This window comes from Syngnathus typhle, linkage group LG3 (genome assembly GCF_033458585.1).
Source record: "Syngnathus typhle isolate RoL2023-S1 ecotype Sweden linkage group LG3, RoL_Styp_1.0, whole genome shotgun sequence".
NCBI classification, from domain to species: Eukaryota; Metazoa; Chordata; class Actinopteri; order Syngnathiformes; family Syngnathidae; genus Syngnathus; species Syngnathus typhle.
In genome coordinates, this window is record NC_083740.1 from 7,874,270 (window position 1) to 7,887,302 (window position 13,033).

The 13,033-nt window shown below is 38.0% G+C and overlaps 1 protein-coding gene across 3 annotated transcripts in view; it reads left to right on the forward strand.

Moving 5' to 3' along the window:
• Nucleotides 1-13,033, forward strand: part of prkcaa (protein kinase C, alpha, a) — a 64,601-nt gene that overhangs the window by 1,211 nt on the left and 50,357 nt on the right. For 2 of the 3 annotated variants that reach the window (XM_061273908.1, XM_061273909.1), the window contains exon 2: nucleotides 988-1,019. In XM_061273908.1, coding sequence (XP_061129892.1) covers nucleotides 988-1,019 — 32 coding nt within the window. Of the gene's footprint in view, nucleotides 1-987; nucleotides 1,020-13,033 lie in introns of those variants that run through there. The other variant, XM_061273910.1, reaches the window with a different exon arrangement.

The following is a 13,033-nucleotide window of genomic DNA, read 5'->3' on the forward strand; positions in this document are numbered from 1 at the left end:
GCTACTCATGTTTAGTTAGATTTATTAACTGTTGCATCACTGAACAGAATGAGGTATAGAAAATGTACAGATGGCTGTTTCAACCGTTTTCACTTGTATATGTATTCAAAATCATGGAGTTAAAATGCAAACTTCTTTCTATAAATGCTACATATTAATGGGTCATCAAAGGGTCGGTTTTCATTTTTACACACATGACAAGAAGAATTACTTAAAGCGGCCATATGAAAATTTAATTAATTATTCCTGTCTCACACATCAAGTAATGGGAAATAAAAACACAGTTAATTGGATACATACATTTATTTTCATTGCTACTGGTCTGAAAAAAAAAAACGTAGCTATTTAATGATATGGTCCAATCTTCCCCAACAGGTTATTCTCAATCTCAGATTGTAGAGCTCCAGCCATATTCACAGTCATCCACTTTTGCAAGTGCTAGTATGATCTCATGTCCTTTACTACTTACAGTTTATGACCTAGACAGTTTTACAGCAAGGCATGTGCATTGCCTAATGGCACTCCTTAGTCCGTAGTCCAGAGAGCTAAACATGTCCTGCAGTTACAGGCAACAACTTGTTCCAATGCACCATTGTATCAAAAGAAGCAGGGAGGGTCCACTTTGCTTTCTGGGTGGGACTCACTGTCACAACATCATGCAGCTAAGCGGACTGGACCTCTCCTCTCGCGAGTCTGGCAGGAATCACACTGCACCAGCTCTTTCCATAAAAACCATTCCAGACTGAAAGAATGCTGAACATGTGCACAGTGGAATCCCTGGACTTTGTAGTCTTGTGGTGAATATAAGGCTAGGGTAGCTTTACTTTTAAAAGACTGCCAGCAAACGCCTCATGATTATTTGTTTTACGTCATGCAAAGTGCTGACCCTCGCATAATGCCTATTGTTGTTATTAAAAGCTAAGGGCTTTCTGATTATGTGAGTGGAAATGGTCAACTCATTTAATCCTGCTTTGTTTGCTTCCACAGGGGCTTTGGAAAACAAGGATTTCAGTGCCAAGGTAATCCAAATTGACTTCAGTTCTGGTTTGTTCAAACATGATGTGTTTATTTTTATGTGGACAGTAAGTGTGTGTGTTTGTGTGTGCGCACATACCGTGTGGATCATGTTCAGTGGTCGCTGTGGTTAAATAAGTGGTCATGCATGAAAGAAACTGAACAGAAACTTTGGCATCATATTCAGTCAAACATTTACACCCACCTCATATTTAGCTTTCGATTCTGCAGCCATGGAGCTATTGTTTTCCCACAACCTAGATAGTGTTTATTGTTTCTGCAACCACAAAACATGTGGTCAGAAGGATGTGGGCCTCAATCAACATTGTTTCCAATATGGCAAGAACTGAATTTGGCAGGAAGTGAAGCAGAACACACACAAACATACTGATGCAATTTGAGAAGTAATTAAATAGAGGAATATGCCAGTAATGCTTGTCTGAGATGCTCATCCAGCAGAATGGAGTTATATTTCTACTACTCCTCAAAGAGGCCTTCGTCGGATATAGGAAATTTCTCAAAGTCTGATTGGTTAGTGACGCTTTCACTGGTGTCCCCATTTCTCATGATTGCGCTATTAATCAGTCAATTGCCTTTTCCACAAATAAAACTAAATAAACCAACCATATTTGTTTCAGGAATGTTATCGAAATTCTTTTACAATTTGAGGGTAATTCTCTATATGTTTGTTTTTATTGATTCAAATGATTGAACATTCACCCATCTGCGCCCCCAAAATAAATCAAATCCGTTCTGGAATAAAACTGACAAGAAAATGTGAAGACAATGAAGTGTTAATACTTTCCGGATGCACTTGTCACAACATACATAACAGTTTACTTCGAAATCAAGGTTTAGTGTTTTTTATTTTCGAAGGTTATAAATGGCACTGCAGGAGTTTTTACCTGCGTCACATGTTAACTGTAATTCCCTTAAACGTGTCACTGAATGCATCACTAATGAAACATAAAATAAGCTGAAGGTATAAAGCCATTTGTGGATTATTTGTCACATATGTATACGTTGTTAACACTGCATTCCACTCAGAGCTCCCACTCACCCTCATTGTCAACGCCAGCATTTGTGGTATTTTTGCAACATTGCTAGATAAACACCTTGCTGGACAGTTGACCTTAGTAATTATGAGCTTTTCTTATGAGTGTCAGTGATAATGACACATTCACAAGTCTTGGCTCAACACATCTTTCTAATAAACATAGAGGGGAGTTTTATGGATTGAAGTGTCACATATAATAGAATGAGTTATCTTGACATCTGAGTTCCTTATTAGAGTCGCTGGTTAGTTGAAGCCAATCCCTGCTGACTTTGGGTCGACACACCCTCAGCTGGTTGGCAGTCATGTTGTGCAGACTCGCTAACCACCGCTAAACACTGTGTTGCCTCGACGTAGCCCAGGAGGGAAAAACGAATCTCAAGTGGCCATGTCGTCTTCACTTTTCATAAATTCCCTTTCCAGACATGTTGAATAAATAATGACCCCCTTATCAAGGAGTGATCGTTTCCGCTGCAACTTTTAAAAGTAGGAAAGGGCCTCACTTTGGAAGATCTGTTTGGCCATAAATTATTAACACTGAGGTGCTTTTATAAAATGGAGGTCAGGTGCTCCAGCAGAGCCGGGCGGTCTCTCAGTCACTCCTCGAAAAAAGACAAGGTGATAAACGGGAGGGTGACATTTCTGTAACTGGATTGACATTTCATTTTCATCCCCCTTAAATGTCTTTTGACTAAAAATAGGGATTGCGCCATATTACATCACACTTATGGGTACAGTGTCATAAGCAGGACATTTTGATGACTTGCCCCCCCCCAGTTTTGACGAAATAGTCATGAAAGAGAGATTTTCATCAGTTGACATTTTAGAGCATCCATTTACTCCTCAAAGTCAAAATGAGATGATATAAGATAATCTTCATTGCGAGCACAGTGGCAATGTTTGTACAGGATGGGCATTTCACTAAATTTATTTAAAAAAAGAAAATAGGTTGGATTGAAGACTGTACATCATTTTCTTCCCAGTTCAGCTCAGACCTTGGGAAAGGTACTCTGGACTGTAGCCTAGAATTGATGAAAATGTGCCAATCTTTAAAACGACGTGTAATCAAAAGAACCCAACCGACTTTAGAGTACAACGTTCCAATGGTGAGTGAGAAATTCGCAGTTAGTGATAAATCTCAGCGCGCCATGGTACACAGTGTCCGACATCTGCAGACTGAGGCATTCATACACAACACATTACTAGTCAGGAACTTTTGCAAAAATGTAGACTCAATCAGTCTTTCTCTCTCTTTTTGACACTACATGCCACTAGCAATGAAATGTTGTGTAAACAACACGTCTTGATGCTATCTGCCTCGGGAACAAACCTTTCCTGCCGAGTCATGTTTCAAAGCCTTGGCCTTGGCCTGTCGCCGTTCCTCAGCACAGTTTACCTTCAGCGGTTCTCTCCCTTGACCTGTTTTATTTAGATCCTGCTTAACATTCTTATCTCGATCTGAAGTAGTGCTACAGTAGCTGCCCTAACTGTAGTTGTCAAGTCCTTGCAGAAACTTTTGAGTCTTTATTCAAGATGTGATGTAATCTACCGTTTTTTTTCCATGTATAATGCGGCCCCATGTATAACACGACCCTTTTATAGTCATGTGTGTCATCTGTATTTAAAGCATCAATTTAACAAATGTCAAGAAAACAGTAACTGCTCAGTGTTTGAACAGTGCTCAGAATCGTGGACGACGGCCTTTGTTGACAGTTGAAAGGTAAACTTCACCAGTGTTCATGTGCTCAGAACACACATTCTGCCTTTACCTAATACTGTTGCACTGGTAACTTATTCAAACAGAATCTTGGTCTGTTTCCTCTGCTTCATCCCGAATCTACAATAGAGCTTGTCAACAGAGGAAACAATTTCGCTTGATAGTTTTCACAAGCACACATTTCCTTCCAAACACAAATTTACAGACAGATAAAGTTGGCGAGTTAGGGTTTGCTCACATCAGTCTGTTTTTAAATAAAAATAGAAACAATTGGTGTCTTTTTGGCTCCTGGTAAACCCGGCTGTGTTTTAGAAAGCAAAAGTACAAGTGAAAGAAAGGTTCTCAAAATGATTTTTTTTTTTTTAAAACTCTCTGTATTGTGTAAACACTAAAAGGCAGACCTGTCGTAAAGGCTATGTTGACTGTTAGCAGCAGAAACACATTCAAAATGCAAATTCTCAACCCTAAAATGTGATGAATCGCACATTAAAACTATAGTTTGGATTAAACCTGATGGCTGAGCAGTTTGGTACAAAAAATGACTGTATACTTTTGATTAAAAAAAAAAAATCAAGCGTGGTTCCGAAAATGGATGGACCGAATGGCATTTAATGGATGAAATATGAAATGAAAAGATGAACATGCATCTTGAACATACTTTTTACCCTCTCACAGTTCCTGTCAACAAAGCATAAATAATTCTTTGGCCCTTTGAATCCATGTTGCTTGTATGCTCTGTGACATCCACAGCAGCGTTGACACTTGTTATAAGCCATGAGCATCACTTTGTGCATTTTCACTGAGTGCCTATGGCGCTTCACTCCCCCTCTTGTCAGATCTCGTCATCGCTTGCCGTTTAAACAGCGTAAATTAGCACTTGTGGTCAATTCGACACTCGTATCTTGTCTTTTGGGCGTAATTTCATATGACGGGGTTCCTGGAGGTAAGATCTTTCAACTGCTTGGTTGGCCTTGGCAACACTCGCAAAGCCGAGTCGCCAAATATACACATGTATTGTGTTTACAAGGCGAAAATGTACAGAACATAGATTTAAAGCTCCTCTGTCCCTCAAAAAGTGACGCTGCTGTTTTTTTTTTTTTTATGGACTTTTTTGGTGATTATGTTCTTGCGACATGCAATACTTATTACTTAAGCTCTTCAACGTTGGCTTTCAGGCTTGTTCCTTCCTTCCTTCAAGAACTGCTTCCTCAAATAAACCTCATGTTGATACTTTAAAATGAAGTTTATGTTGCAGGTTGTAATTGTGAAAGATGGTCTGAACTGTCGCGTTGCTTCTAAAACCCTACGAGATCACTTTCCGACTCAAATTTTGCTTGCAACTTTCTCTCCTAACAGCATCATACAACATGTGCAAAAAAACCCAAACTCTGCAATTTGTCATGCAGTTTGGATTTCTCAGAAAGCCTCTCTCACATCTCTTCCTGTTCCCCCACTAATCAATTCAGCCGCATTAAGAAGAGACCAAGCCATCATGGCAGCTGCATTATTCATCCCCTCAATTCTCAATGTGCATTTGCGCTAAATTCACATCGTACACGTCGGGTAGTGTTCATGTCATATTCGTCAGCCTATTTAGGACCACGTGCTCATCGACTGAGTACACTGTATGTGAGTACACTTTCAAATGGCACGGTGATATTTGCTACAGCGCCACTCTTGCTGATTCTGTATTTGATCACCTCGTGAGTCTCTAGGGAAACCTGAACCACACTTTGATAAACACTCACTTGTCTTCAGGCGTTAGAAGACGCATCGTGTTGGCCGTGTCACTGTTTGATGAGAGGCTTTCAGTGCTGGGATGATGCCCATGTTCCTGCTGTCATATGAATATACTAATGAATGACTCGGTTTTTCATGAACGGGGCCACCTGTTTTTTCTTTTGCCTGTCATAAGTGGGCCCATTTGCACAGATGAATTTTTTAGTTTTATGTGGGCAAAAGGATGCAATCCCTGTCTGCACCGGTTAATCGGTGCTGTTGCATCAACGGCTTGCAAATTGTCACATTTGTCTGCAAGCAAACTAGGCCTCTGTCGGTCGGGCCTGCTCGGTCCCTAAACTGGATTGTTTGCATTGACATAGACTATTACACTGACCTTGTGTTGGCCTGTCAAATTAAACCCTGGGATGGTTTTACTTTTCTGTGTGTTTGGAAATCCTGTGAGGTTACAACTCTGCATCAGTTTTTTCAATTTATTCAAGACGCAGGATTTTTTTTTTTTTTTTGTCACAGCCTACTGATCGCTAAGAACTTGTACTGGTACTTGAACTGGTAATCAATAACCGATAACTTATAATATTTTTCTGACAATATCAGATGTGCAGGTTTGCTGGAATCATTTTCCAAAACCCACCAGAACCTATTCTCCATCAGCATCCCAGTTGAAGATTGACTGAATGCAAAACATCCCGTATTTTCCAATTACGATGATGACATGAAAAAAAATTGTTCAATGCTCATCTCTATGGCTCTAACACCTGAGCCACTTTGCGAAGAGACAGAGTAAAATGATAAATCTTGAGTTTACGTGGACTTAGAAGTCCATACTTTGGGAATTGCGTTAACCTCGAAAGCGCATAGTATAGAAAGTCTTGTTTTTTTTAGAAAGGGAAAGATTAGCAAACTTAGGTGAAATAGAAGACAACAGTTGTTTGATCATACTATATTATCAGCCCCATGACATCCTTAGTTCTCAAGAATAAATAAAACCTTTGACTGACAGTACAAAACACCATTGACCTGTGATTGACTGTTGATAAGTGGACTAAATCAGGTGGAATTGTCTCTCCGTGACCGAGCAGTAAATAAAAAAAATGTATCTTTGGATGGACACAAGCATTCTAAAGAAAAACAACCATATTGTCGCCATCAGTTACCCCAATTCACCCGTGGATTACTTTGACTATTAATGCTTAATGTTCCGGATGATATCAAGTTTTTATCTAGCTCCATCGTTGTCCGTCCGCTAAGTCGCTAAGCCTTTGTGCAGCGAATGTTGGCCATCCTCCTGTTATGCAGAAACAAATACAAGCATACACACACTTTAAGGGATGTCATTTCTAAAATTTGTTTTGCCTTTAAGTGCAACTGCATGCGGTGGTGTAATAGAATTCCAAAGACAATGCAAAGTCGATTATTCTCGTCGTAATTGAACAAAGACGGTGGCATACAAAAAGCAGTCCTTCAATATCTTGGATCATGATCGCCAACATAGTAGTGGAAGAGCTTGAAAGGACCCTTAATTGGATCATTAAGGGCCTAGCAGATGTCTAATAGCTTTGCAGTGAAAGAAATAGAATCATACTTTGTGTTGCTGGAAATTCCACATCTGCCCAGACAATTTATGTTTTCAACCCTGCTGTGTTCATAGAGTCCCTTGATATGCATTTTCCCCTTTTGCTGTTTTGAAGGCCACGTTAACTTAACGCAAAGGTGGTTTGTCAGAGGCCAGTGTATGCAGCAGATGTTAGCAGGCATGACAAACCTCTGTGGAAAAGATTTGACCTGGATTTGCATGTTGTTGTGAGGTTAATGCACGAGGGAAAAAAATATTTGCGCTCATGCTCTAAGTGGCACCTCTGAAAGGTGTACCTTTTAGAGGTGCACCCTGCTTTTGGTTAGGATCAGAATGCTTTTAAAAGTGAGAGGGCTCACTTAATCCCTGGCGAGGTGCAGCACTGAACATTACCAAGGATTAGTGTGGGATACTGTCTGAATGCATTAGAGTTGTATTAGATAGCTCTGTGATGGAGCAAAGACTAATGCACCAGACTCCGAATTACAGTGTAATCTACATTTAATTGCCCGCAGTTTTGATGTGATAATGGTATTATCTAACGCAGGAGCACGAAGAAAAACAACAGGCGGTGCAAATGGAACAGATACAGTCAGGTATAGATTCGGGCCATTATACAGACTGTTGACCTGAAGAGATGATTTCGACCTCCATCATTACAGCTTGAGAGGTTAGCAACAGTAAAATGTCAGCCTTGGGCTGTCTCTCTGTTCCTTTTTGTAGTCATTGCAAAACCTGAACAATGGTGAATGCGATGCCTTTTTTTTGTCCTCTATGGCCTTGCTGACTTTCTTATTCACTGTCCCCCACACAAAATGATAGAGCCAAGCACAGAAATCCCATTATTTAGAATGTTGACATTTTCAAGTTCATGGTGTCCCGATTTTGACTTCAATCCTTAAAACCATCATACAATGCTAAGGGAGTCTCCTAAATTCTTTCAGATTTGTTGTTTTTAATATACACAATTACAGTTGAACTGATATGAGGGCGGAAAAGTGAAAATGATAACAATAAAACACTCATACTTGCATAAATGAACATACTATCAGAACAGAAGAAGTGTCTGTGTGACTGCTCTTTGTTTTTCAATTATGTTCAGACAAAATTGAAAGGTTAACTTTGAGCCAGTTTATCCTGCCAGACTGTAGCAAAGCACACAAATACGCATAAAGTAAATAACTCCAAATGCCGATTTAATTCTGCTCTGGTTTGCAAAGTGCTTTTTAATCCAAGACAAAAGATTTAATTGACCTTAAACTCATAAAAAAAAAAAAAATATATATATATATATATATATATATATAATCCCACAATGTTATTACACAGCGGAAGAGTGTTTACATTGTTCTGTTCAGCTGCTCACAATTCTGAGGTTGAGGGTTTGGATCTCACCTCCTGCCTCCTGTGAAGTTTACATGATCTCCTTGCGCCTGGATTGGGTTTCTCTGGTTTCTCCGGCTTCCTTTCACATTGTGGACTCTGAAAATTAGTTGAACGTAAATGTTTGTAGAATTAAAACTGTATAATTATTGCAAAAGTGTCCTTTGTTTTCATTAAGCTTTTGGGTTTCATTTTAAATGTATTTATTTTTGTATTGCTAGGGTCAAGAAATTTCAAAAACACTTTTTTCTTTATCTTTCACTTGAAAAACTCCATATATAAGAACACTAATAAAAAAGGAACTCAAAGAAAGAATTTGCTCAAGATAAAAGCTAATCATAATGACCTAAGATACTATAAAAACTAATTAGAAAAAATAGATTTCAAGAAAAACAAGTCATAACAAATTAAAAACAAAGTCTAATGAAAATTTAAAGCTATTATAAACCCGTGGTATTTTGCCCCTCACAAAGACAAGCCCTAAAACGACTTTTGTTCAAACACTGTATGACTGTTTAATCCCTATATTAAATCCCCATTTACGAGGATTAAAACAAAATGAGTGGATTCTTGTGACCTAATAACATAGGTTATTTAGATGGCGCAGTAATATATTAAATGACAATACTTTGCTTGTTTCCTCACTTGCGCTCAACTGATAAATCTCATCTTTTAACATTATCCGCGGAGGAAATGAAACTAACTGCCAACACAATAGAATTTACAGCTCACATCTAACACCACCTTTCAAAACTATCTTTCGATCACAAGTGACAAGAATATGATAGTGTTCAACTTTTTGGGAGTGTAAAACCATAACTACTGTGAAAGCACTAAACATTGCTTTACAGAAGCAAAACATAATTTCATTTCTTCAACAGTGATTTCACATAGTTTGATGTCCAGTGTGTAAGTGTGTAGGGTACACAACATTTACGTATTGCACTTATCAAAGAATGTTAGGAAAGACATTTCTGGCAAAATGCTCAACTTTGGTGATTCTATTGTATTTGATATACTAACGGACTGGCGACAAGCCCAGGATGCATTTCAGTTCTTTCCCAAGGTCATCTGGGATTGGCTACAGTTTACCTGCAACTGGAATGAGGATAAGCAATATGGAAAATGCATGGATGGATAGATCACTATAAGGCCTAGATTATTAGAAATAAAATGCTAAAATTACATTCCCCCCCTTGATTTGGATCCACCCCAAAATGTAATGGCCCACTCTTGAGCTAAAAACTTGGCAGACACAAATCACTGACATCATATTACCTTTATTGAGCTCAAGCTTTATTGAGATTATCCTCCCATTGCCTCATCTGACAGGGAAATATTAAAAATACATATATTTTTGATAGAAAAAAAGTTGATTTTGTCACTATCAAGTAATTGTTTTATTATATTGATTAATTGAACAATTGTATAACATTTTGCATTAAAACGCACGACAAGACATATCACGAGAGGTAGTGATGTTGTACTAATTTTTTTTTAAAACTGGTTCAGATACTGGTTCTATAATTCCTTTCCAAAGTAAAAGCAGATGTGTGCAAATGTCTTATTTTTATTAAACACAAAAGATAATCAAAACTTTTTCTTTCACAAATTAATCATTACCCATGAGAGGTTGAAACAGACGAGTTGGACAATTTTAAGATAAACAATGGCTCCAAATAACTACTCATTTCTTAAAATAGTTTCCAATTAATTTTATAATCGATTAGTTCGATTAGTTGTCAATCATCCGATGCATTTAGACACCTCTAATACAAACACATTCGTAGTGTCTTTACAGTATTGTACATGCTGCCTCTTTTCCTCCAACACTCTTTCGTGCTCCAGCTTTGCTCAGATTTATTGTCTCAATAGTAAGGTTTGCTTTTATTGTATTTTCTTATTAAACTAGCTTGGGCACTAGCAGGCAAGAATTTTATTGCCCTTTTGTTCCATCTTGACTGTGCTCCAGTACATGAAGCAAAGTTTCATAAAGGGTGAGTTTTTTTTTTTTTTTTTTTTGTTAAAGGTCTTTGGGAATGTTTTGTGAAAGTTCATACTGTCTTCTTAAGTTGACTATTTAAACAGTTCTTTTAGTCAGACAGGGAAGATTATTTGACTTGCTTTATATGTTTTGGCTACTTCCTTGAGGTCCAACATTGCTTGTTTTCAGGGCAAAGCCAAAACCAAACACACTAAAATGTCATACAAAGTCTTCTTGGAGATATGGTAGCTGTCATATTTGAGATAGTTTTCCATTTTCACTTCCTGTAGTTATAATGCTCTACTGTTAATCAACAAATAAAACACATTATGAGAGTAAGCAGCAGTGTATATATTTTCAGGTTGTCAAATAAACATTTTTTTAATTTATTTTTTTTAAATGTGATTGCTAAGGACCAGCGACCGCAAAGCTTATTTGTCAAGACAAACATTTCGTCTGCTGCTCAGCCTGGAGGCAACATCTTGAGCAGGGGTGCTTGTGAATGTTCCTTCTGTTTATATCTAGTACTTGCTGATATGTTCATATGATACGGACATTTCCTTTCCTTTTCAGTTTCAGCAAGTAACAAATGAGTGAATTCTATTTGAATGCTCCATGAGAAACAAACAATTCGGAGTGTAAATTTTGTGTGCCTGCTCAGGTTTCCGATATGACCCATCGTGAAATTACATGTAACAAATTCCTTTCCTCTAACTACCTCTTTAATTTTCACAAACGTTTATTTCTTCGCCAGACTGGCCCTGTGTTACATTGAGCTGCAGCATCAGCGATTACACTCTACGTACAGTAAACACCAAACACACATTCATCTTAGTAGCTCCTGCAGCTAATGACTATCGATTTTGCAGTCACAAATGTGCTGGCCACAGTCTCCCTCTGACTCACTTGTGACCTTTGACGTACCGTTATTTTCGTTGCAGCTCATGAGATTGGCTTCTTTTTTTTCGTATCTGCCTTAGGGGACATACTATGTGATTGGCAGGTAATGTAAAAAAAACAAATAGAAAATAACTTCTGGATTGTGTGTGTCATTTAGGGTGTGAACTTTGCGTTGGGTGGTGGTTGGATAGCAATGGTGTCTACTTTGTGTGTTCTTTGATGTAGCTGGCATAAAGGTCACTTATACATTGCATTTGTTCAGTGCTGTACTTCTGCATTGTTTAATGATTGGAAAAGAAAGAAAATGGTTTGAGGGGAACATTAAAAGAAATAGAATCAATTGCAGCATATTGACTTGGTTCTTTTTGGATTTTCTGGCCCAGAGTTTCATTCGGTTTCATTCGACGTCTATTGAGATGCATTGGGGGAAAAAACACTATTTAAGAAAATAAAACAAACCAAATACTGATAAAAGCACAAAAAAAGAAAACACATGTATAAATATGTAAAGAAATATGTAAAAATACTGGGGCATAGAAATCAGACTGACCGAATTTGTTTTTACTCTACGTACCACTTTTAATAATAGTTAAAAAACAAGTTGCAAGCATCACGTGGTGTTGCTTAGTTCTTGCTCACATAATCAAGTGAAGATAACATATAGAAAACGGCAAATCACCGTCAGCAAGAAGCAGTAGACGTGAGAAAGTACTACGCCATTTCTAGCCAGTTCATCCGTCTCCTTCTCACTGAACTGTAATTTTAGCCACGTCACCCTCATCTAGCTGCTCCTTCCTCCATCTCCTGCTGCCCACTTTGACCACCATCACGGCACTTTTGTGTGACTTCTTAGAAGCTTGATAGGTGCGAAGTCATGGTTCCGGACAACAAACCTATCAATGCTTTTGTTAAATGTGCTTTGGGAACACTAAGTGGCTTTCTCCAAACAGCTCTCACAGTTAAATTGCATGTGGAATTGGAGCTCTGAATGTTACAATAAAAGGTGCACACATCATTAAAAAGGAAAAACTAGTTCTGTCGGCGGCCAGTGGTGTATTCGTTATATCGAAGGTGAAAATTTGCTTCATTCTGATATGTGCATTTTGCTTGTTCAATAGATCTAATTAGAGAAATTTCAGACATGGTTGAAAATAATAATAATAATAGCTTAAATTGATATAGGCACTAAATCAAGAATTAACCAATAGTGTAACTCCATTCTGAGAAGTGTGTCCCAATATTTATGTCCATGTAATATCTCACTGATGAGATCCCAATTACATTTCCAATGATTTGTTAATACCGTAGTTTTCCGACCATACGTGACACTTTTTTTTTTCAGTTTGTCTCATCTAGCAACTTAGAATATATTCAGGTGCGACTAGTATAAAATAAAATTTGAATTTAACCCTGAACCCAAAATCCTTATTCCTTTATTGTCAGTGAATGACAAGATTAAGTACAATGCGTAAAATGCAAACAGTCAAGAGGCCTTGTTTCTCAAACATGAGGTCATCAGTAGCAAACGTGCATACAGATCCAAACAACATACTATCTGTCCTGTCTGGTATATTGCACTGCAGTTTCAAACTAATGGAGATCACCAATGTCAAAGAAATCAAGATAGAAAACTGTTGCAAAACTTTCCATCCTTGTATTTTTTTT